Here is a 25,192-nt window from a genome sequence, read left to right as displayed (position 1 = left end):
ATATCGGTTATCGGTATCAGCCAAATTCTTCACATTGAGATGAAATAATGCAGTAAATCTATGATTTATGGGCTTTTACAAATGTTTTTGAAATAAAGAAATGCATTACTTTTTCAAATTCAGTGTTTACATGTGTTTTTCAGTATCTACAAAATTTTATTATCATAGAAATGTGTTTTTATACAGATCATATCGACATCGGTAAATATCGGTTATCGGCCATAACAGCAATCTCAATATCGGTTATCGGCATCGGCCAAAATTTTCATATCGGTGCATCCCTAGATGCATTCCTTTATAACTCGGAGGTCGTAACTTGCCACTTGCTAGTAGCAAAAATCAAATAAAACTCCACGTTAAATCGGAGTTACCTATACTCGCAAACTCGGATATGATTTCTCAACCTCTAGTTGTCCCCCGCGTGCCATTTGACATAATTTCAACATGGTCACTCACGATTGTATGAATTTAAAACACATTTTTGACACATTTTTCTTTTCTTTTCAACAATCGTAAGCTTTCAGACCAATCAGCATACCAATACAATAGTTGGTTAAAGCCAGAGAAATCTAGTAAAAGAGTGGCGTCAGCGGAGGACCAAAATGCGTGACTCATTAGCCAATGAACATACTTTTGAATGCTAAAATAAAACTGATAATGTACACTTTGACTCTTTAAAAAAAATCCCTTTCAAAGTACAACACAAACCAATTTGCTGCAACTCGACAGTGCTGCTTAATCCAGAACCTTACTTCCTGGAACTCTTGAGACTAAAAAACTGGTCCATTGGAGTGAATGGAGATGTCGCGACTCTTCTATATATATGGCTCTGGTTAAACCCATACAACTAAACGTTAATGTTATTATTAGCTGTTGGCTGTCTAATAGGCTAGACAACAGATTATGTACCGGTATGTCTAATGTTTAATTGTATGTTTAATTAGGTATATGCTATTTGCACCTGTACGTCAAATACGTCGAATTTAAAATGTTTAAGTACGTCTAAAGTATGCACATGACATGTGCACCTATGTGCAGTGAATATGCCACTGTCTCTGACTTGTCTTATCACTCTACTGCCTTATTGCTTGTTGTGTCTCTTGTTGTTTTTGCACTCATATGCCCTGTTATATTTGTACTATGTTGTAAACGGAGTCCACAGCACAAGAATTTCACACGTGATACTTGTACCACGGAGTGACAATAAAAATCTTGAATCTTGAATCCATGATTTTGTGATTTGATGCACGTAGGTCGGAGATGATGGTGTTAAGGCTGAGACTGGAAATGGTTATTGTGTGTGTGTGTGTGTGTGTGTGTGTGTGTGTGTGTGTGTGTGTGTGTGTGTGTGTGTGTGTGTGTGTGTGTGTGTGTTGTTGTGTGGCTGTGTGTAAGTTCATCTTTAAGTCTCTCTAAGTCGGGAGGGAGGTCGTCTACAATAAATAATAAATAGGCATCCGATGTAATCAGTGGATGAGTAAACAGTCCAATCTGTTGCTAGGGCCCCTCCAGACCCGCCAGGCTCAGAATAGGCTATCCATGCTGGGGGCTCAAATCCTGGGATCTGGTGTCCACAGGGCTGGAGGCTTGTGTGTGTGTTTGTGTGTGTGTGTGTGTGTGTGTGTGTGTGGGGGGGGGGGGGGGGGGGGGTGTTGAAGATCACAAGTCGGCCCTCACTAAACCCCATCTGACCTGCCTGAATTACTCAGCGTAACACATCCTTTGTGTTTTGGGCTTATAATAGGGGTGTCAAAAATAATCGATTATAAGATGCATCACGATGCAGACGTGGACGATTCTGCATCGATTCACAAATGTCAAAAATCGATTATTAAATTATTTACATTTTCTGTGAAACGGAAGGTCAGATCGCGATGCCTGTATGTTCCAACGCCGCCACCCATGAGTCTCTATGAGTTATGGTTGCGGAGATACGTCCACCCTGCATGCAGGGCTACAAGAGAGACAAGACTGCAGACAAGAGTGTCAAGCCGTTCGTCGGCTAGCAGCTAGCGTTAGCACCTTTGCTTACCAAGTGTTGAACTTCAATGGTGTCCAGCCTATTCTTTTGTCCTGACGCATCATCTGGCACCATGTTTATATGATGGATGCCCAGTCAGGTGAGATGTTTTGACTCTTATTGTAACTTAACATCAGTAAAGCTAGCTTAACGTCATTAAAGGTTGTGCTTCTTCTTCTGCTCTCTCCACTTTTACTGTGGCTTTCCTGCATGCTTGGAACCCTGACTGCCACCTGGTGGCTAACTCTTGTAACAGAGGGCAGCATTTGTATTAATAAAAGATAATGGAAGTAAATGCATTTGTTTATTTTAATTATGATAATAATACAATGCAATTCCAAATGCACTTTATTTTAAAAGTAGCCACACAGTGAGAAAAAAGAAAATAAGAAAAAATAAATCATGTATTGGGGAAAAAAAGTGATTCAAGATGCATCGAGATGCATCGATAATCGTTTTATAATCAAATCGTAGCCCTCTGAATCGTAATCGAATCAAATCATGAAGATTCACAGCCCTAGCTTATAATATATAATGTATATTGTAATAATAATAATAATTGATTGGATTTATATAGCGCCTTTCTAGATGCTTCACATATTTGAGGACTGAATGTTCCAATTAAGTAACAAGGGATTATTAGGTGGCCATGATTGAAAGAAGGCCTGTGTGGGAATTTAGCAGCCTACTCTTGAGAAGTGTGCCGATGGGATCTTTTAATGCCCACAAAGAGTCAGGACCTCGGTTTAACGTCTCATCTGAAGGACGATGCTCACTCACAGGACAGAGTCCCTGTGTGCCCTGGGGCATTGGGGAGATTATTCATCAGACCATTCAGACCCGAGGGGAAGAGCACCTCCTACTGGTTCTCCAAAACCACTTCCAGCACCAGTCTCCCATCCAAGGAGTATCCTAGGCCAGACCTGCTTCGCTTCCTCAGGAAAGCAGTAATGTAATGTAATGCTCTAGGGGTGCACCGATCACGTTTTTTGCCACCGATCACCGATTGCCGATCACCTATGAGAAATATCTGCCCAACCGATCATCGACCGATCACCGATTACCGATTACCGATCACCGATATATATATACGCCCTGGGGTGTCCGTAAAAACACGAGGCAGGAGACAGATGGGAGTTCAACCGTTTAGTTGTCAGTTCTCTTCAGTACAGTACAGCAGTATAGGCTCTTTACAGCATTATGACAGGAATAGTAGGATTGTGTGTGGTCTGGAAAAAGGAGGCAATAAAATATACAAACAGGTCAGTAACCAAGCTTGCTGTTATATAGGCCAATTATAGTGATAATTAACAACTAATAATATATAAATGATAATTAGGTAAACTGTAAGTCAGTTACTCTTAAACACCAGTCTTGAACCATGACTAAAGCCAAAGAGCTCCCACTCATAGAACCGGGGTTATGCACAATAACCGTCATACATTGGGATCCGCATCGAACGAACATCAAAACGACCCGCCCATCGAGGCCGAGTTACAGTGTTATAATTAGCAGCACTATGAGTGCGATCTACATAATGGTGACAGGGTTACATGACGGGAGAAACAACAGAATCACAAGCTACACACCAGCTAAACTCCATCTGAGTAGTGGCATTAATTAGCGCAACAGACAATCAAACGGCAAATGCACGCAACAAACGTTATTGCAATGATTGCAGGTAGATCGATCTAAAACCAAAAGGGAATGCAATACAGGAATATTAACATAATAATGACTTACTGGTTGGTCATATACGCACACATGGAAGAAGGGGATTAGAACATGTTCAACTGATGTTCAAAGAAAGGAAGAAAGTCCGTCTGAACGGAGCGCACATCCACATACTCAGCCGCACACTTTCGCTTCCTTCAAAGTGCCCGCGGGAACATCAATGCTTGCGTGGAAATTGTCTGTGTGTGCGCGTGCACTACCCCGACTACCACCGTGTCAATCTGGGACTTTAATACACACGGACTTAACAGCATGCAAATGCCTCGGTAGGCGGGAGGACTGGAGGTAACTTCTCTCTGCTGAGGCTGCTCTAATCACCAGCTGATTTGTGTGATTCAAAGACGCAAGGGGTGTGTTGACAGTCTGGTGCAGTGTGTGCATGGAGGTGAGTACACTGATGAAAGCAAAGCGTGTGCTTTGCAACACAATGATATAAACGTTAGAGCACAATATGAAAGTTAAACGATAGACATTGAAGACATGAAAATGGGCTGCCTCATGTTTCTCACGTGCAGCATGATCGGCTATGCGATCGGCAACATTAAAGGAATATCGGAAACAGCAGATCACATATTTGAGGTCCAAATCGGCCGATACAGATTGCGTGTCGATCGATCGGTGCACCCCTATAATGCTCACATACACAGCTTGGAGACGGTTGCCAACCTTGGTTGATGATGAACAGTATTTGCCATCTTTTTCGAAGCGTACGGTTATCGTAAGGAATTTTATCACGGTTATCGTAGGGAATTTTATCACGGTTATCATTAAAAATGTGATCGTTTCATCCCTAGTAGTCACTCGCTGGAAGCTAGAGCATGCATCTTCAAGGAGTTTCACGTGATGCAAACAGCTGTGAAAACTCTGATAGGACATGATTAAGGTGATTACATCTCTACAACGCACTTCAATAATGCGACTAAGATCGAATACTCATGTCTTAATTGGACTATTGCTTCCAGTATGACAGTTATTCGGGTTAAGGTAATCAGAACATGTTTACATGGCAGTGTCTTATTCAGAGTATTGTCTTAATCGGATTGAGCTCGTAATCTTGCAGTCCATGTAAACGTAGTGATATTGTAAAGATATTTGTCTTGAAATATAAAAATAACAGAAAGTTGGGGGACTGATCTGTAAAAAGCATAACCTGATGAGTTGCTTCCCAAGTGGGATAGATCCAGAATCATCAGCTGAAGGTCAGTCAAGCAAACAATACAATCTGAACTGATCAATAAATGTGCTTCAGTCGAAAAGCTGCAAAATGTGTTTAAATCTTACACTTGTAGGGAAAAGTTGTTGAAACAAATATCACCACACACTCTTAATCATCTTGTAACAGTAGCCAATTGCAATTAGAGTATTTACATACCAAGTCAGATGTTGGTCACATGATACTGGATTGGATTTTTTTATTGCTTTTTTCAGGTTTTTAACAGAGTTAGACTAATATTTTGCAGATACATCTGGCCAATATATTAACCTTTTATTAAATATGAGATTACAGCCAATCAGTGTCATCTACGCAGCCGCCCGTCTCCTCACCCACACCAAATCCTGGCACCACATCACCCCAGTCCTTCAACAATTCCACTGGCTTCCCATCTCCTCCCCGATCACCTACAAAATCCTCGTCATCACTAACAAAGCTCTCCACCAACTGCGCCCCCATATCTCACCAACCTCATCTCCCCCTACCAACCCTCCTGTTCCCTCCGATCCACCTCTGCCGGCCTTCTCTCCACCCCCAAATCCAACCTCCGCAGTTTCGGTGACAGAGCCTTCTCCAGGGCAGCTCCCAAGCTCTGGAACTCTCTTCCCCCGGACATTAGAGAATCAGACTGTCTTCCAATCCCGCCTCAAAACCCATCTCTTCTCGTCTGCCTTCTCCTAGCTCCCCCTGCCTATCCCTGTGTGCCTGTGTCGTGTTTTTCCATTGTCTGTTGCACTTACGTCGTCCCCGCCCCTTTAGTGTTTATTTTTTGTAAAGCGTCTGAGAGTCCTAGAAAAGCGCTATAAAAAACCCATGTTTATTATTATTATAGATACGAGTCTGATATTTTTCCCATGTGTGAACAGCAGAGGATTTTCCACCCTGACAAGAATAATCCAGGGTAATCACTGAAAAATAATGATCATTTCTTGGCATGAATGATGCAATTGAAAGACATTGAGATATACTGCAGCTTCATTTAAAAAACATCCATAACAGTATTGTCTTTTGCAGTTGGCCTAACACATCAGATGTGAGTCTCATGTGGGGGTTAAGGCAGAAAGGGGCTGCTCTGAGCGGCATGCGAACAGATCCCGGCTGGGGAGGGGCTCTGCTGTGGGGACGGGGCTCTCTGAACTCTGGGGACTTGGAAAATATGCATCTCCTCTAAGCAGAGAGAGTAGGGGGTGAGGGGGGCGGGCTTTGTCTAACACCCCCCCCCCCCTCCGGTCCTCTGCTCTTTTGTTGGGACGTAAAGCTCACAGATGCACACACACACACACACACACACACACACACACATGTAAATCTCTCCAGCAGTGAGGCTGAGAGCAGCTGTCTTGGGTCTGAAAGATGGCCGTCGTCAGTCATAAACACTGCGAGCACGCAGACGGGAGGAAATCCATCTATCTTTATCTGTGCTCCTCCTCGCCGTCTGGACGGCCGTTTGCGCTGATTTCATTTCAGATGGCTAACATCACACGCAGCTAACATCGCTAACATCACACATCACACGCCGCCGACCAGCAGCCGCACCAAGCTGACAATATGAATGTGAGCAGAGAAGCATCACGTGCCAGGAAAACACATGAAGAAAAGAGCTATAAAAGGTCTATTTTAAACTCTAGCTCATAGATCACGATAGGGCTCAACTCATATTTGCAGATTTGTTTCTCAGTTATTTCTTATGAGAACCTTTTTCATGGCAGATGCCTTTTTTTTCTTTTTTAAGAAAATCTATTTCCTCAATTGCACCAGCCCTTACCACCAGCCCTTCTCAATAAGCAGGTCACTGAGGTCACAGTAAACTGCTGACCTGAATTAGTAACCGCGGTACTTAACAGCTTCATTCCTAAATGCTAGCCTATTTTTGGAAAGGTTTTAATAGAAATTCTTAATATCTCGAAAAACACAGTTGAATTTGTCCTTAGGAAACAACAGACTGTGTTTTAATTCAGCAATCTATGTCTGTTTTTCAAATTGTTTTATTTTGAAATTAAGCTCAACCATTTGAAAACCTAGGAGGCCTAGAAACCTGAAAAGTGACTGGCAGCACAAAATGAAAACAAAGGAAGGATAGCTAACGCAGGTCATCAGCTGACAAAAAAGACAACATTTACAGGCTGGATCATCTAGATTTTAGAGATATTGTATATTGTATGAATTTCAGGTAACAATGTTTTGTTTTTCAAATTATCCCCTAAATACATCACAGAACAAATTAATTCCAACAACAATAACAGAGGAGGATTTATCAAAAGAAAGATCAAAGAAATCCGTTAAAATAATTAGGAGGGAACAGCAATATCTCGCAAAGTTCAGTATGTAAGTTCCAATCGAGGTTCATGACGAGCCAATGAAAAGCCTCGATACTGAAAAGCTCCCTGTCGTCTGGGAATGGTAGCGGACACGGTGGTTGCACTAACAAAGCTATCTGAGGGAGCTGCCTCCTTTCTCTCCATCGCTGTGTGTGTGTGTGTGTGTGTGTGTGTGTGTGTGTGTGTGTGTGCGTGTGTGTGTGTGTGTGTGTGTGTGTGTGTGTGTGTGTGTGTGTGAGTGTGTGTGTGTGTGTGTGTGAATACGGGTGTGTATTGTTGTTCATGGATCAGAGCTATTTTGGAGGAGGGGGGGGCCCTTCATCCTCGCTGCGTCGGCCCTTTCATCGCTCCCTCATCCATATTCATCGCCATCCTTCTCTCCCTCCACCTATCAGCGAGCAGCTACTGTAGCCGTGACTGTTGTCTCGCTCCACCAATCGCACGCCTCCCTTTGGCGGGAGTGTTCCCGCCTCCCGGCGCCTTCACCCCACCCTGTACAACGGTCCTTTTTTTTCCTCTCACTTTGACGCAGTGGCTTAGAAAAAGACGGAGAGGAGAGGCCGTGTTCTGCCCACGGCGGTCGCGAATTGATCGGCGGCCATGAAAGCGAGCGTCGTCATTGGCAGCCGGCGATTGATGGAGGGGGTGTGGGTGGAGGTGGAGGGGGGAGGAGGACAGAGGAGGTGCAGTCGTGATGGTCTGAGGCAGAGTGATTAGTATGGATGAGGAGGAGAGGAACACGGGAGAGAGAGAGAGAGAGAGAGAGGGTGCAGCTGAGGAGAGGGTGCAGCTGAGGAGCGAGCCAGCGAACAAAAGCGACGCCGTGCCGCAGAGCGAGGAGAACGCCATGTTCCGCTACACACGCCGCAGGACACCCGGAGACCAACAACGACGATCTGTCGAAGCGTTCAAAAGGCGCAGCTCGTTTCCCAAAATGCACCGTGTCCATTTTGGACGAAGACGCTGCGTGCTATTCAACACTTAGTTTATCGAAAAGTACAAATATCTGCATCAAAAGCAATCACTCTTTTGTAAGAAAATGGCTTAACAGTGGCTAATAACTTGAGTGCATGAAAAATATTACTATTTCAGAAGAAAATATCTGATTCCACGATCGACTCTTTTGTCTCTGCATTTTGGCTGAGAAGCTGTTGTGTTTTTCAGTCTTATCTCGGAGTGAAACCCCTCTACGTGACTCCACGTTACGTCTCTTTTCGAGCAGGTTTGTTCGCGCGGCGCTCACAGCGACGTGTGAGACTTCCTCCGGCCTAAACACACACATGCATGCACACACACATGCGCACACACACACACACACACACACTCCAGCAGCAACACAAAACACTACGATCAATAGCATCAAAGGCCTTGTCTCATACAGCCAAGATGAGCTCAATACAGAGCGTGCACGTGTGTGTGTGTGTGTGTGTGTGTGTGTGTGTGTGTGTGTGTGTGTGTGTGTGTGTCCGTATATAGTGTAGTATAGTACATCATTTACGCACCCTTTCCTCTCTCTTGTTTAAACCTTGTCTTTGCTTCTTTCCATGCAGCCAAAGTCACACAACTACAGAAAGCAGAAAACTACAGACAGACAGACACACATACATACACACACACACACACAGGCACGCACGCACGCACACGCACGCACGCACACACACACACACACACATCTTCCGGTGTACTGCTAGTCCCCTAATGTCACTTGGCAAGGGCGTTTCAACCCCCCACCCCCGCCCACCCCTCCTTCTCTACACCATCTTGCCAATCCATCCATTTACTAAATGAATGTATTACCGGTATATCTTAGGGCTGCAGACAGTAGAGGAGAGGAGAGGAGAGGAGATGAGATGAGGGGAGGAGATGAGGAGAGGAGATGAGGGGAGGAGATGAGGGGAGATGAGGAGAGGAGGAGAGGAGAGGAGAGGAGAGGAGAGGAGAGGAGAGGAGAGGAGAGGAGAGGAGAGGAGAGGAGAGGAGAGGAGAGGAGAGGAGAGGAGAGGAGAGGAGAGGAGAGGAGAGGAGAGGAGAGGAGAACGCAGGATTGAACGTCGGCCCAGGTCAGCAGAGTTTTCCCTGACTATTAAATGTAAGCGTCCCACCCGAGTGTTTATTTTCTGACCACCTACACATAAAACCCTAAAACATCCAATTTACTTTGTATGGGCTTGCAAAAGGCTTGGTAATGGCTTAGGCAAGCGTTTTCCTCCTTCAGCACTGAGGCCTGAATGGACTGAAAGCCAGTCATGTCTGTTAGGGTTAAGAGCTGATAGTGGGATTTTATTAAATATCAAATAGAGTGGCCCAGGGATGCTGTGTTTTTGTAGGCCAACACGGAGGTTAGCATCACCCTCGGTTCCCTCGTCTAGAAGTCAATGGGATTTTTGAATGTTTTTTTTTTGTTAGATGCCTGAAATAAGGTCTGTGGTTTACACAAGTTTATGATACTTCGCCCTTTTGTTCAGCAAGCTTTTATGATTTTTGAAGCCTAGCCTAAATGCGATCGGCAAAAACTGCGATCACCAGAAAACGCTTCAAGAAATCACAAAAATGGCGTTCATTTGTGAAGATTATCGGGCTGAACACAACGTTCAAGTTTCATAAACTTTGTTAAAGGAGCTATTTGTGATTTTGGAGAAAGACTGAGTCAACATGGTTCTCATTTTCCCTTGTCGTCAAATACCGAGGCTTTAGGTTGGCGGACGGTCTGGCGCACCAATCTGAAGCGTCAGTATACTGTGACTCAATCCTTCTCCTAAAAAGCCATTGAGTTTGACACGAGGGAACCAGACGACGCTAACTTCCTGCACCACTCTATTGACTCGTCATATTGTCCACCTCTGAGAGGATGGCGGTTCCTCCCTTTTAGTTTCTGCACATTTTATTTATTGATTTAATTTTTCAATTATTTTGTAGTGCATTAATGCTTGATTTAAAGGCAATAATTCATCTCAGAGTTCCTCTCTCATTGGATATGCCTTAAAGAACTGCCATACCTAAAATACTGGTCAATGGAGAGTTTTACTGTGCCATGATGATGCTGTTTATAGAGGCCTTTTTGATTGATTGTCATTTTTGGACTTCAAAGTGGTCGAATTATGTCTGCACAAAATACTGCTGGTTTGTAGCCTATCAGATAGGAAGGATTTCAGTTACCATTATTTAGTGAGGGAAGCCAATCAAGACCAAGTCCAATTAACTGCTATCGGTAAAATAGATGTTGTTGTTTTTATCCACTGGAACAAAATCTAAATTTAACAATGTCTTCATTCAACACCTTTGATCACAGAGGGAAAATTGAATCCCTGTGATAGTTTCCCTTCAATGCCAGAGGAAACCCTGCTGGGTTGGGGTCAGGGGTGCAGGGGGGGGAGGAGCTGAGATAAGAATAGGGGAGTAGGAGGGGAGAAGGGGGGGTTGTAAAGTACAGCTACTGCAGCCATCGATCCTTCCGTCTTTAAGACCTTAAGCTTTTTATGAGACGAGCTGTGATTTATGGGCTGCAGGCTTCATAGCGTCCATATCTCCCCATACAGTATCTGCTGCTGTGTCTGTGTCTGTGTCTGTGCCTGTTAGACAGCTGACTCTGTCTGCTGCAGCCAGCGCCGCCACACTTCTATCACTTCCATTTCCCTCACAGACTGAGGCGAACGCTGGACATAAACCAGACCAAACCTCACATTCATCTCGCCTGTTAATTAAGCTTCCACTCGCGGTTTTTCACATTCATTCACACACTGCACATACTGGTGAAGCCTATACTGTAGGTTGTTTAAGACATGTTTGGCAAATTTCAGTAATAGCTAAAATAGTAGTAGTAATAATAATAATAATAATAATAATAATAACAATAATAATAATCATAATAATCATAATAATATTAATGATAATAAATTACCCAGGTGTTATTTTGTACTTCTCGATATGCTTCTTTCAGTTTGTAAGGAGGTCGCTGCTGTTGGGTAAAAACCATGTACCCGCAAAATAATTTTCTCCTCTGAAGATGAAAATGTTTATTTTCTTTGACTGATTCAAATGTAGTTGTTTTTTGTTTTGTTTTTTGTTGGGGAGGGATTATATACAGTGATGTTTCAGCAGGCTTCAAGGCCCAGGAGTCACACAACTGACTCAACATGAGCAGGTAAATGTTGAGTTTATGTAAGAAATGGGGAAACACCAAACCTGCAGCTCATATGAATTTGACCCGACAGCAGCACAGTTCATACTGTAGCTCACAGATCCACCTCATTTTCAAATGCAGAAAATAGTGGACGAACATCATTCAGCAACACTCATATGCAGTATAAACCCAGTAGCTTTGACGATATGACTAGCATGAGTCAAAAGTCATTATAATTCATCTGTGCAATAATGTTGGATATCATGACAAAATAAACATTGAAATTGTATAAAAAGCATGGAAATGGATGTTATGGATTTGATAACATACAATATAAACAATATAAGCATACATTATCCTAGATAATGTGGAGAATATGAAGGTGCTACTTTAAATCCTATTTAAATGTCTTATTGAAAAGCCCTGAAATCTGGAGTGCGGTCTGCCGACTTTGGCCTTCCATGGACAAGCAAAAGCACAGAATATATATTTCCTCACTGCTGGAATATGGTCCTGTATTGAAGACAGTTACAAAGAGTATAAAACAGGAAGAAGATCAGAATCAAAGGTCTGTCTTACCATGAGTCTCAGTTTCTTGGTGAGGGAATAGAATGCCTTCAGTTTCAAATAGGGGCTGCAGGAAGGCCACTACAGAGAGAGGAAGCACAGGGGGGGGGAGGGTGTGTGTGGCGTCAACTAATCACACAGAGAAACAACCAGTAGCATTAGCCTATTAGCCTATAAGTTAGCATTAGCAGCACTTTGGGCTGTGTTAACTTTACATAGCAAAACTGCAGTCTGAACGCAGCTCCGTTCTCTCTGACATACAGCAATAATCTCAGTAAAAACATATGTGTTGTAGGCTATTACTGTAAAGTGCTTTGGGTGAAAGTGCTGCATGGCGACTGTTTTCTTGTGCACCAAGGAAGCAGAGAGAACAGTCTGTCGGTCTGATAGGCTGAGGACAAGCCAGCAGCCCAGCACTTGCATGAATTTAAGCTGTTGCCATATCTCATGTTCAGTATAATAAATCAATATAAGCCCATTTCAAACACAACCGTTTTTGATTTTGGTAAAGCAGGTGTAACCAATAACATTAACGAGGGCCCTGGCACTGGAACACCTAATGGAATGGAACCATCATTAATGCTATTGGATACACCTGTGTTACTTCCTGCTTTACCACCTCAAACGGTTGCTGTGAAATGGGTCCATACTGACAAATGAAAGAGTCATTTAGACTGTTTCTGTCTTTGTCATCAGATTATGCCAAGCAATAGCCTACGCTACACATCCGTGCTACTAGAAGATCATGAAGATCAACTTCTTAGCAAACATGTTCGGCAACAGTAAGCGAGCATTGAATTAGCGTCAGCCAAGCTGTAAATCCCTGTTGTTGTTGTTGTTGTTGTTGATGTTGGTGTTGTTGTTGTTTATCTGAATGGGGCGTGCTGCTGAAGGCGTGCTGAAGTCAGCTCGTTCATTTTGAACCAAATGTCAGCCGGCCCTGGGCTGACCCGACAGCACTCCGCTCTCTCTGAGTAAAAGCCTGGCTGCCGTGTCCCATGATCATCATCCCAAGCTTTTCATTTGTCTAAATGGACGTCGGCCTGGCTGTCAGGCAGGCGGGGCGATGATCCCCTGGGGGCCAGCCTGGGTCTTTACAGCCTGGGTCTTTACATAGAGCGAGCCGAGGAGGAGTCTCTTTAGTGCTGCGAGCGCTGCATCGATCCCCCCTTAAAACAATGCAAGCTCCTCCTCAGCTGTCCACACTCTGCACGGTGCACTCTCCCTACTTTCTGTCAGTCTAATTATTACTACACTCACAGGCAGCTAAGAGACTGTTGAAGCTGTCTTTGCTAAGGACAAGGTCACCCGAAAAATCTCAGTTAAGATTAATCTTAATTTACAGTTTTTTCCCCCCTTCTAAATGACACTTTGTCATTGTGCACTGAAAGGGCTATGCCATTTACTGTAAAATATATAGGTCTATAAAGATTTTGTCTTGCATCCTACATCTTTAAAGTAACCACCATGGGTCTCTAGTTCACTGAGGTCACCCAAAATCTAGGGCTTTGTAAGCGCTATTTTGACAATGACCGTCACATGTCACTAACTAGGGTTACACCGTTATATCAAGCTGATATTGATATTGGAGGTTCCTCCTGACCACAGATACGGAAAAAACAGCCTGCAAAGACCTGACTCCTTGCACATTCTATTATTAATTTAACTGTTCACTTATGTTTGTTGTGGGCTAAATTAATTATTAGTTTAAAGGTAGTAGTGTCTCCTGGAGTTCCCCTGCAATTTAATATGAGGGGGAGGAGTCACTGGCTGCTTTATAGAGCTATACACTAACAGAATGTCATTAGTCTGGTTTTCAGTGTCTCATTTTCAGTGCCCCTCTCTGTGGCAAACACTGAATATTTATATTTGTTTAAAGCATTCAAATTGTCGCATTTAAAGATACTGAGTATGGGGGGCACTACATTTTGGCTATAAAAAATATTGGTATCAGCCTTCAAAAGCTCATATCGGTCTAACTATTGTTTGTTCCTAAATCTTGGTGACCATCATGACCTACTTTTGACCTTACAGGCTCACTCAGCCAACATCTCTGGGATTTTACTGGATTATAAATCTCACTGTTGACATTCTCTTTGTTCACAAAAGGGCCAGGCCACCCAAAAACTATGGGTCTCAGTAAAGATTATAATATTCCATATAGGCTAAATCTTTACACTACAGTCAGATGTTGCAGTGTGCTTAGCTCAGCCAAAATCTACGAGTCCTAATTAGAGCATCTCTTCCCAATCTTACTGGCAGCCTAAATCTATGGATGCACATAATTATTCCCCTGAATCATAAGCATGTATGAATGGAGTAGTGTTCTAAATAACACATTTAAAGGCGTAGTGTATGTCCAAATGTTCATGATGGGGTGCATGGCCAGAATACTGATGGTTTGGTTGTAATGCTGGGTGATGGGAATGCTTGGCGCATGCATGTAAACAAAAACTAAATATGGTGATTGCCATGGTGACATATTTCATCATCCAACCAGAGAATAATGCAGAAGCATGATTGGACAATTTCACAGAATACATCTTCCTATTAATTAATCAATCAAAACAGCAAATAACAACATACAGCAATAATCCATAAACACTGTCGCATTCTGAGCTGATCTGTGGTCGGTTGCTGTTTCCCCGGGCCCGCTGTTAATAGCAATGTGCTTGTTTATCCGCTTGTGTAATTGTACACAAAGAGGCGATGCTGCATGGCTGATGTGCGAGATTATCACAAGGTCATCCGTGGACGGGATGAGAGGCTGGCTGCCACCACGCCAGTCTGACCTAGCTAGCTTCCACTTGTTTACATCCTTATGCTGGCTCCAGCATGGCCGCTGTTCTGCCCCTGTGCGTAAATCTGAAGGCGCATTTAAAAAAAGGCTGATAGAAATAGGCTAAAACACTCAGGATGTGCGCCAGGCGGCTTCCCTCCAAATCCCCCCCAGTCCCTCTCATTGTTTTCCTTCCATCAACACAAAAGCCTCTGCCCACTATTAGGCTATTTTAATGTTGTTGGAAAAAAGACTGTCGCTCATAACAAAGCGGGTAAACAAAGCGTGGTGTCTATATTTACATCGCATTATATTTAAAGCACAAATCGAATGGATGTCGGCTGGCTCGTAGCGTGCCCACTGTAGCTACGTCAAGAATCAGATCAACCTGCTCCGCTTTCTCTCCTGCCTGTCTCTACCCACTGCACCGCACGAAGCAACATTCACCCAAACATCCCCTGCATCGCCGAGACGCTTACCTCCCGTGTTTGTGCGTTTGGTGCTGCTGGCCTCCGTGGGGGTCTCCAGGGGTCTTTTACGCGAATCCGGCGGATCGGACTCCATGTGCGGTGGTTGATTGTGATGGTGAGGATTGGAGAAAATCCCGTTTTGCTGTACTGCTCCGCCGGCCATCATTTTCGAGCTTGGTCTTGGATGCTTGCGCTGCGTGTGCGTTTAAATCCCAGCCTTTTCCTTTTTTACGTAACGTAGCCTTGTGGATGAGAGAAGGCGAAAGCGATTTAGGAATTGGAAAATACGTCTGTTTCTTACGTTTCTTTATGTCGCGCGCTTCTCCGTGGTGCGCCGTGCGTACAGAGATGCTGCGCAAAGAAAGAAAGGGAGAACGAAGAAAGGAAGGCGAGCGGGCGGATGTCGTCTCAGTTAGGGAAACAAATCCGAAAGCTCTGGAGACAGGATAGAATAATCTAGGCTACTAAAAAACGTGAAAATGGAGCGTCAGTCTTCCATCAAGCTTCTGATATGCGGGCTAGGATATGTGTGTCATTCCGCTGCAACCCGATAAAAGCGCGTACTCATGTCAGGCAGTGCAGGATGGTGGCGCTCCTCTGCAACAGCCGGGCCAAGAAAACCATCAATATAAAACAACAAAAAAACACAACAGCAAAGAGGCCAAATCAACTGAGGACTGAAGAAAAAAGGAAAAAGGTCGGTGAAGCAACAAAAAATAAAAATCCGGTTTTTGTTTTCCCCTTCTTCTTATCCTGTCCTAGTTCCGATCGTGAAGACACCCAAGGGTGACGGCGGGGTGGGTGAGGGTCCTGAGGGGAGAGAGGCTGTGAGAAACACGTCTCTCTCTGGGTGAAGATGCTGCTGCAGTCTTGCGTTCAGAGCATCCCTTCTCTGACTGGCTGCTGAAGGGAGCGCAGGGGAGCTGGTGACGTCACAGGGCCTCGTGCTGCCTTCGGGTACGCCTCGTAAAACTCAGACTTTCCCAGATGTGAAAGTCGCGAAGTGCGGCTGTGTCGTGTGACTCATGGGCAGTGTTGGGCAAGTTACTTTCAAAATGTAATATACTACATATTACTAGTTACCTTAATTTGAAAGTAATAAGTTACTTTAAAATACCACTGTCTGTGTAGAGTAACTCGTTACTTATTACACTACTTTTGCAAAATAACATCAGTAGCTGAATGACATCGCTGCCCCGGACCATCCCGAAAAAATATTTCAACCGTCTCGAAGTCAGAACGTCCAAAATTATAATATAATTTTCCTTTGTTATTGTCATCTATAGTGGTTTATTTGCATAAAAACACAAAATTTGATTAGGAAATGATTTTATCTTTATTTAAATATGTGCTTTGATTTAAAAAAAATCAACTCAATTTGTAACTTGTGTTACATGACAAAGTAACTGGTATAATAGTATTCAAATCCTACTGGTAAGTGGTAATAAGTTATATTAGTTTAGAGTTACTGCTAAAAGTAATATATTACATGTGATATCTTACTTTTGTAATGAGTTATCCCCAATACTGCTCATGGGGAAGGGGAATCAACCCAAAATGTTCCCACGGAGAAATAGTACGCTATATTGGTGTGTGTTGCTTTATTTAATTTTTTAGAAAGCAAGCGGCCACAGAGGTAGCCTACTTTGTGCTGCAGATCACAGTTGGATTAAGTTATAAACGAACAGAAAGCACTGGAATACAAGTAGCCTGTAACTAATTGAGAATAAGCAGCATTTGTGCAAGAGTGCATGGAAGAGCATAATAGTGCAAATGCTTGTATGCACTGTGAACTAAATTTTGCATCAGCAGATTTACAGATGGCGGTAACTGTTTAGAAACGGCATCTCGCGCTCGATTCCTAGGCTCGCCCGTAGCTCAGCTGCTGCGTGGCACTCGAGCAATTGTGATGTCACTGATGATGTAATAGACATTGTGACATCATCACTGATGATGTTATAGACATTATGACATCATCAGACATCATCGTCTATGACATCATCAGTGATGTCACTCGAGCAATTGTGGTTTTTGGTTACACTCGATAATTGTGACATCACCGATGAGGTCACGATGTTTATGACATCATCAGTGACATCACGATGATGTCATAGTGACAATTGTCACTTGTCATTGACAAGTGAAAAAAACAATTCAAACGGGATCAAAAAGAGTCACGTCTCTCTTTGTTTACCACCAATTGACGTTTTAATTAGGTTAAGTCATAAAAACATAAATGAATGACAAAGTGCAAAAGAGCGGAAACAGAAATGTATGTTGCTAATTCTTTGTGAACACAGAATGTCAATTGTCAACTCGTTGTTGATGTCATTGACTGTATTATAGGCCTATACAGTCAACTCGTTGTGCCGTTTTTTCCGACAGCACTTAAAGGCAACACGGGAGAGAAAGCGAGAGAAGGAGCGAGGAGGGAGCGAGACGCCTCCGGTGAAACGCGATTGGCCGAGCTTTCTCCGGCAAAACGAAAGGACAGACAGTTGCCCGGTGGAGTCACGTGACAGCGGCGGGTTAGACTGATCACAGCCACGGGAAATGCAATTAGGCCTTAACGGGAGCCTGAAGGTCCCGCTGACTGCTGCTGCGGTTTGCAGGTCTGCAGGCTGCCAGTCTGCAAGCCTGCAGCCCGGCCCGGATCAGCAGCACACAGCACCACAGCTCACACACCTGCACCTCCGCAGGAATTCATTTCGCCCACTTTTTGTTTCCCTAATTGAGAAATTATAGTTAGCTTCAAAGTTTGAGGCTCAAACTGATATAAATTAGAGCAGTGCCTTTTGAAGTGGGATGGAAAGCCCCAATTAATGCACTTTCTGAAATTGTAGGCCTAATTGATTTTTATTTGGTAGTTGTTTGGGGTATAATTACCAGCTGGAGGTTTCAGATCAGCTTTTTACTTTCCAAGCAGCGCAATGACCCTGGTGACCCCCAGACAGTTCATTACCATCTAATTATGGGTTCAACTGAAGGCCCAAACTGCCTCCACCTGCACCCACCAGGCATATCTGACAGTTTCTTATGATCGACATCCAACTGTGACACTTAACCCCCTCCTTCCCCCTAACACATGCAGGTTGTGTGTGTGTGTGTGTGTGTGTGTGTATGTGTGTGTGTGTGTGTGTGTGTGTGTGTGTGTGTGTGTGTGTGTGTGTGCGTGTGTGTGTGTGTGTGTGTGTGTGTGTGTGTGTGTGTGTGTGTGTGTGTGTGTGTGTGTGTGTGCGTGCATGCGTGCGCGCGCGCCCATGCGTGCATGTGTGTGTGACCCACCTGTGTGCGGTGCTGCCGACATCTCTGCTCCGCTCTGCCGGATCTGAAGAGGGATCCTCCAGCACTGTGAGCTGTCTGAGAGAGCTGCACCCGCCTCAATCTCTCCCCCTCTCTCTCTCTCTCTCGCTCTCTCTCTCTCTCTCTCTCTCTCCTCTCTCTCTCCCACCCCCCCCCCTCTCTCTCTCCCTCTCTCACACGCACACACACTCACACGCGCACACACTTGGCATATTATCACACACGCAAATACCCTCTACTCTCTCTCTCTCTCTCTCTCTCTCTCTCTCTCTCTCTCTCTCTCTGTGTCCAATACAGATGCAGTGCGCCCTCATTGCATAGGCTATCTGGCTGCCTCCTGTAGATTCTAGTCAAGGTGACATTGCACACACACACACACGCACACACACACACACAGACACATCACGGTCACGTGCACAGACAGAGGAGCAGCTATCTCACACTATTTCACATCGCCATGAGAAATGCGCCGGTGAGCCAGTCGCCGGCGCTATGTGTGGAAATACGTGGCAAATCTGAGGCAGATGTATCCCAAAGCTGCAGCCTGAAAAAGGAGTCTGCACGACAAATAGCAGCCATCGCACAGAGCGATAACCGGCCCAGACACCGGTGCTTAATTGTACAGGTTATAACTTATCTACAGTAGAATATAGCACAGGCAGGCAGGCCGGCATGTGTTTGTGTCTGGATGAATGAAGCAGGACAAACTGTGGGAATAAGCTTGCAGTGCAGCTGGGCTACAGAGCCAGGGTCCGGCCGGCCACACTGCTACAGCATATGGAAAAAGTGAAGTAGCCCCATAAGCAGTAAAGCACACAGACTAGCAGCATTCTTGAGCTTTTATTAGGCTGGGTCTATGAGCAGATGTGAGTGAGATTGTGTTCAGAGATTTGGTTCTGCAAACTCCTCGGGTTATGGACGGTGAGTATTGCAACAAGTTATCCAAGACACTGATATATCCATTTTGGAAAAAGCAAGGGGATATTTATGACCCAATAGTTCCAAATATGACACAATTCTGAACCCAACACCCTTACATGTAATATGGCCAGCAACAGATGAGCTTTACACTGCTGGAATTATTTAGAAACAGGAGATGTCAGATTTTTCCAGTGGTGGATATTTCATTCTGGAACCAAACTCTGCATGGATTCCCATTTGTGTGTCAGCCAGCGCCAACAATGTTTGGCTGACAAGCAAAGATCAAAAGGGGGGATCATCAGAAGGGAAAGGAGGGCACACACCAGAGAGAGCACCAAGCAGCCCCCCCCCCCCCCCCCCCCGTTCTACAGGGGTGCAAGAGCATGCATTGCCTTTTTTTCTTTTTTATTCCATTTATCTTGTTTTTGTTTATATTGTTTGCTTTGATGTACTAGTGGTTAATATTGATTTAATTGCTTAGGTAATAATATAAGCCCATTAGGGTTTCTTGTCTCTCTGCCTGCACAATATTTTTTATCCATTTGTTTCCATTAGTTTGTTCTTGATTTTATGTGAAAAAAAAAATCACCCTCAGTTTAAAATTTTGAAGCAAACATTTCCAGCCCATCTGGCCATCAGTGCTCTTATGACTCTATTTTTCTTCCCATGTACTGCTTATAATTCCAATGAAGGAAATACAAAGTCTGCTTGGAAGCCGTTTGCCCTGTTCTCCACAGTGATTTAAAGAACAAGGTCATCCTCAGCAGGAGTGACCTGCACACACCACACTGCTTCCCTGCAGTGTGTATGTCTGTATACATTATATAGCCTATATAAATACATACAGGCCTATATGTCGTCACCAGTGGGCCGTGGCTGACTTCAGGTAGATGGAAATTCAGGAGGCAAAACCAGCAGTATTGGCCTCAGGCATCTGGCGCCCCCTGCTGTCCACATGTTGAAACAGCAGCTTCTGCTCTGTTTTGTTGTCATTTAGCCCAGTGCCTCTGAACAGAGACAATGGGATATCAAAGCAAGACACTCCATCTTTGAGTCACTTCCTGTATTTGTGTCACATGGGTTTTGCCCATGGTTTTCCACGGCCACACTCACTTAGGAGACTTGTGGCAGGTCCTGAGTCTATTGGAGTCAACGGGAGGAGTGAACATGATCTCAGATGATGAAAGATTATTTCACCCCCCATAGTCATCAAAGTAAATATTCATCCCATTTTCCGAAGCCACATATCTTCTGAACGTTCTGACACTAAAATGGCATTTTTCAGACAGACAGATCAGGAGACAATTACATTTGTTCGAGACCTGTCTCTGTCTCAGCAACACACTCTCGCGAGATTTGGCAACAGGAACTCACGTTAGCAGGGAGCGATTAGCTAAAGCTACATGTGAAGTTCGTTGACGTAGCTAAATCTGTGGTTGGAAAAAAAAAAAAAATTGCTCGAATATCTCAACTATATTAAGCTAACAAGGGGCAGCTTTGTGTTTATGTGTGGCTTATTGTGTGGAGTTTGGGAACTCACAATCTCTAGTTCAAGTCAGCTTGCTAGGTCAGCACTAACCCCGCAGCACCAGGCTCTCTCTCACACAACACTTCAGGACAAAGGGGACCACGTGACCATTTAGGAGACCTGCTAGTACCATTTCTTACAATTGGCGGAGCCTGTGGTGTCATATCTCTAAGTAATTTTAACAATCTCTGCTCTGAACGTTTTAGGCTCATGACCACTTCAAATGAAGAACCAGACAGACAACTGGCCGTCCGGCCTTCTTCAAAATCAACAGCAGTTGTTTTGAAGAAGGCCGGACGGCCGAAACGTCATCATTAAAAGTATGCATATGGAGCCAGAGTGTGCGACACTTTCTTTCATTTAAAGTTTATTTTCAGCTGTCAGCACCTCACCACAACCTTTGGTGTGCGTTATTTTGCCTTTTATACATTCCTCATTCTACCATCTCCGCAACATTGCCAAGATCCGGTCCTCCCTTTCTCATCCTGCTGCCGAAACACTCATCCACTCATCCACGCCGTCATCTCCTCCCATCTCGACTACTGCAACTCACTTCTCTATGGCATCAACTCCACCCTCATCAATAGACTCCAACTGGTCCAGAACGCAGCCCCCTGACTCCTCACCCACACCAAATCCTGGCACCACATCACCCCAGTCCTAAAACAACTCCACTGGTTTCCCGTCTCCTCCCGGTTCACCTACAAAATCCTCATCATCACATACAAAGCTCTTCAACTGCCCCCCCCCCCCCCCCATATCTCACCAACCTCCTCTCCGCCTACCAACCCTCCTCCAGTCCCTCAGATCCACCTCTGCCAGCCTTCTCTCCACTCCCAAGCTCTGGAACTCTCTCCCCCCGGACGTTAGAGAATCCGAGTCCCTCACTATATTCCAATCCCGCCTCAAGACCCATCTCTTCTCCTCTGCCTTCTCTTAAGTTCACCCTCCCTATCCCTGTGTGTCTGTGTCGTGTTTGTCCATTGTCTGTTGCACCTGTCTGTTGCACCCCCGCCCTTAGTGTTTAGTGAAAAGTGTCTTTGAGTCCTTGAAAAGCGCTATATAAATCCCATGTTTATTATTATTATTAAACTGAGATCATTAAAGCAACAGACAGTAGCAGGCTGGTAGCAGGGCACTGCCAAGGTGGCCTTAGGGATCTCAGGGCATCACAGCCAGAGGGAGGGGCAACGGAGCCCATGACCTCTGTGTAATTCCCACCTTGGTGCCATATAAAGGTTGGGTGCTGCTATAAGTGAAAGTGCACTGGGTCCAGTGTACCATACAATCCCCAGCATGTGTGTGTGTGTGTGTGTGTGTGTGTGTGTGTGTGTGTGTGTGTGTGTGTGTGTGTGTGTGTGTGTGTGTGTGTGTGTGTGTGTGTGTGTGTGTGTGTGTCTGCGTGCGTGCATGACTGGGTGCATGACTGGGTGTGCATGCTGACTGGGTAAAAACCCATCATTCCAACACTTCTGGTGGCAGTTTATGAGTTTTCACATAAATCCACACCATTCTTCCCAATCTCACTTTGAGAGGATGCAGTGTGTGTGTGTGTGTGTGTGTGTGTGTGTGTGTGTGTGTGTGTGTGTGTGTGTGTGTGTGTGTGTGTGTGTGTGTGTGTGTGTGTGTGTGTGTGTGTGTGTACACGTGCGCCTGCGCGTGCGTGTGCGTGTGCGTGTGTGTATGTGTGTGTGTGTGTGTGTGTGCGTGCGTGCGTGTGTGTGTGCAAAAGGCCCAACTCTCTCTCTCTGCTACACTCAGCCCAGGCACAGCAGGGAGACACCTTCTGCACTTAATTAGCTCTGGTTGAGACTGGCCCTAAAGTCTGCTGTCCACACCAACACGTTCTCAAGGTCCTTACACATTGGGAGCGTTTTTTGTGTGCGATTAATTTGCACGTCAATATTTTCGGAACCTATTTCAGTCAATGCAACCGTGCATACTAACGGCAAAGTTTCGCTGAGCGTTATTGCGGCGTTTATTTTTTCTGACCTGTTGCTGTGATTGACAGGTGGGTCAAAATTCGCATCACAATTTCGTGCTGTATATTCGCATCGCTCTTGGTGTGTAACAGCCTTCACTCCCAACTCGTCTTATCTCTGCTTTAACGCACCTTGTGCGTTGGAGGTAATGCGCCCCACATGCCCCAGTACCGTTTTGCGTATTATGGAATGCGCCATGGCAGACTGTTAAACCAGCACTGTGGGTGGGGTCAGGCAGCAGTCAAATTATGCTCCACAGGTTGGGTTTAGGCATTGGCTAGGTAGTTTTAGGGTTAGGCATTGGCTAGGTAGTTTTAGGGTTAGGCATTGGCTAGGTAGTTTTAGGGTTAGGCATTGGCTAGGTAGTCTCAGGGTTAGGCATTGGCTAGGTGGTCTTAGGGTTAGGCATTGGCTAGGTGGTCTTAGGGTTAGGCATTGGCTAGGTGGTCTTAGGGTTAGGCATTGGCTAGGTGGGTTAGACTTTGGCTAGGTAGTCTTAGGGTTAGGCATTGGCTAGGTAGTCTTAGGGTTAGGCATTGGCTAGGTGGTCTTAGGGTTAGGCATTGGCTAGGTGGTCTTAGGGTTAGGCATTGGCTAGGTGGGTTAGACTTTGGCTAGGTAGTCTTAGGGTTAGGCATTGGCTAGGTAGTCTTAGGGTTAGGCATTGGCTAGGAGGTCTTAGCGTGCAAGGCACAAGGTACCGGGGTGTGTTACCTCCAACGCACATGGCGCATGACAAAGACGAGTATATAAGACGAGTTGGGAGCAGCCTGTCCACACAGACAAACAGGTTGGTCAAACAAAGCCACACTGTCACTGCCATATCGCTGTCTCTCTTCCCCAACTAGCATGCATGAAGAACGAACAGTGTTCCTAGTTATTTTCAGAGCCTCCGAAACTTTTTGCTTTAAGTTGAGGTTCACTAGCAAGGACCACACCACAACAATATATCGTTTAGAAGTTTAATGAAGATTGAAATGTGTATGTGTTGAGGTGCAGGTGAGGGTGCATGGGGATGTCATCTGTTGACATCTGTCTGGTCTGGGAGGAGGAACTGAAGACCGGGCAGAGGGAGACTCAGCGTTGGGGGGTTCCGTCTCGGCATGTGCTGCCCGAGTGGATTGCTTCTCAGGCGTGTTTACGTCCGAGCTGATTTCAGAACCCCCCAGACAGATCCTGGGAATGAGACATGAGAGAGACATGCACCGGATTTGACAGGAAGGAATGAGGATGTTAGGAGGGTGAGGGTTGGGATGAGGGGATGAAGGGATGAGAGATGAGGGTTGAGGTTAGGGATGAGGGATGAAGCGATAGGGGGTTGAGGGTAGGGATGAAGGGAAGGGAGGGTGAGTCGAGAGAACTGAGACGATCTGAGACAAACAGTGCAGGACAGGTTCACCAGGTATATGTAACCTGCCAGGTAATTGAGGTGTGATTAGAGGTGTGGTTAGAGAAGTGGTTGAGGCATGGCCCTGCTCCTGAACCTAAGTTAACATTTCATTAACTTCCATTTGTTGCTGATAAAGTTAAGGGCCAGGATCCTTGCTTCATGTAAGCCACACCGTGTGGCTACTAACAGCCTCCTGTTTAGCTATAGCTTGATGTAGCCACACAGCCTGCACTATGTGGCTGTGGTGGCCTCATGTTTAATGTGGCTTGTGTAGTTAGTGTACTGGTTGTTGGTCTGGACTGCAGTTGTCAGTGAAATGGTTAGTTTAATTAATTTCCTCAATACATATCAAATTATCACTTTAACATCTTATAATGTATTTCCCATTGGCTGTTTATATTACCCTAATGTCCCTTTCTTTCATCCCTTTCTGCAGCATGCTACCAAGAATGCTTTTCATTCACTACTTCATTCAACTTGCAGCCTCATATAGCCATGACCTCAGCCTCCATGTCTCTTTTAGCACCTCCACTGGTCACCTGACCGTGACTCCGCCAGCCTGTATCCCATCCTCCTCATCCTACCCAGTTCAATTCCCCAGAGGTCCCTAGACCTTCAGTGAGTGTGTGTGTGTGTAGCATTATGCTCATGCTTGAGAGGTGTCTCTTCAACTTTGCTTTGATCTTGGCCTCCTGAAGGTGCTATGTTGTAATGTTGGAGATGTAGGAGTTGGAGGTTTTTCTGCTGTGGCACTCAAGCCGCTCTAGATAAGAGTCAGCTAGATGTCTAGAGAGAAAGAGGGACTATAGTCTAGCAGAAAGGGCCCTCAGATTTTGAGATACCCCTA

The 25,192-nt window shown here is 44.9% G+C and overlaps 1 protein-coding gene across 7 annotated transcripts in view; it reads right to left on the bottom strand.

Moving 5' to 3' along the window:
* The window catches only part of nova2 (NOVA alternative splicing regulator 2), a gene marked incomplete at both ends in the record, with an annotated part of 113,967 nt that extends 98,580 nt beyond the window's left edge, over window positions 1-15,387 (bottom strand). For 5 of the 7 annotated variants that reach the window (XM_083637016.1, XM_083637012.1, XM_083637011.1 and 2 more), the window contains one exon: window positions 15,231-15,387. In XM_083637016.1, the coding sequence (XP_083493142.1) occupies window positions 15,231-15,387 (157 nt within the window). Of the gene's footprint in view, window positions 1-11,984; window positions 12,054-15,170 lie in introns of all 7 variants that reach the window. The other 2 variants (XM_083637014.1, XM_083637015.1) reach the window with 2 other exon arrangements.
* Between the last annotated feature and the right edge of the window lie 9,805 nt (window positions 15,388-25,192).

Source organism: Poromitra crassiceps (genome assembly GCF_964638095.1).
Source record: "Poromitra crassiceps genome assembly, chromosome: 5".
Taxonomy (NCBI): domain Eukaryota; kingdom Metazoa; phylum Chordata; class Actinopteri; order Beryciformes; family Melamphaidae; genus Poromitra; species Poromitra crassiceps.
The sequence above is the reverse complement of the archived record's forward strand: the minus strand, read 5'-3'. Positions and strand labels throughout refer to the sequence as shown.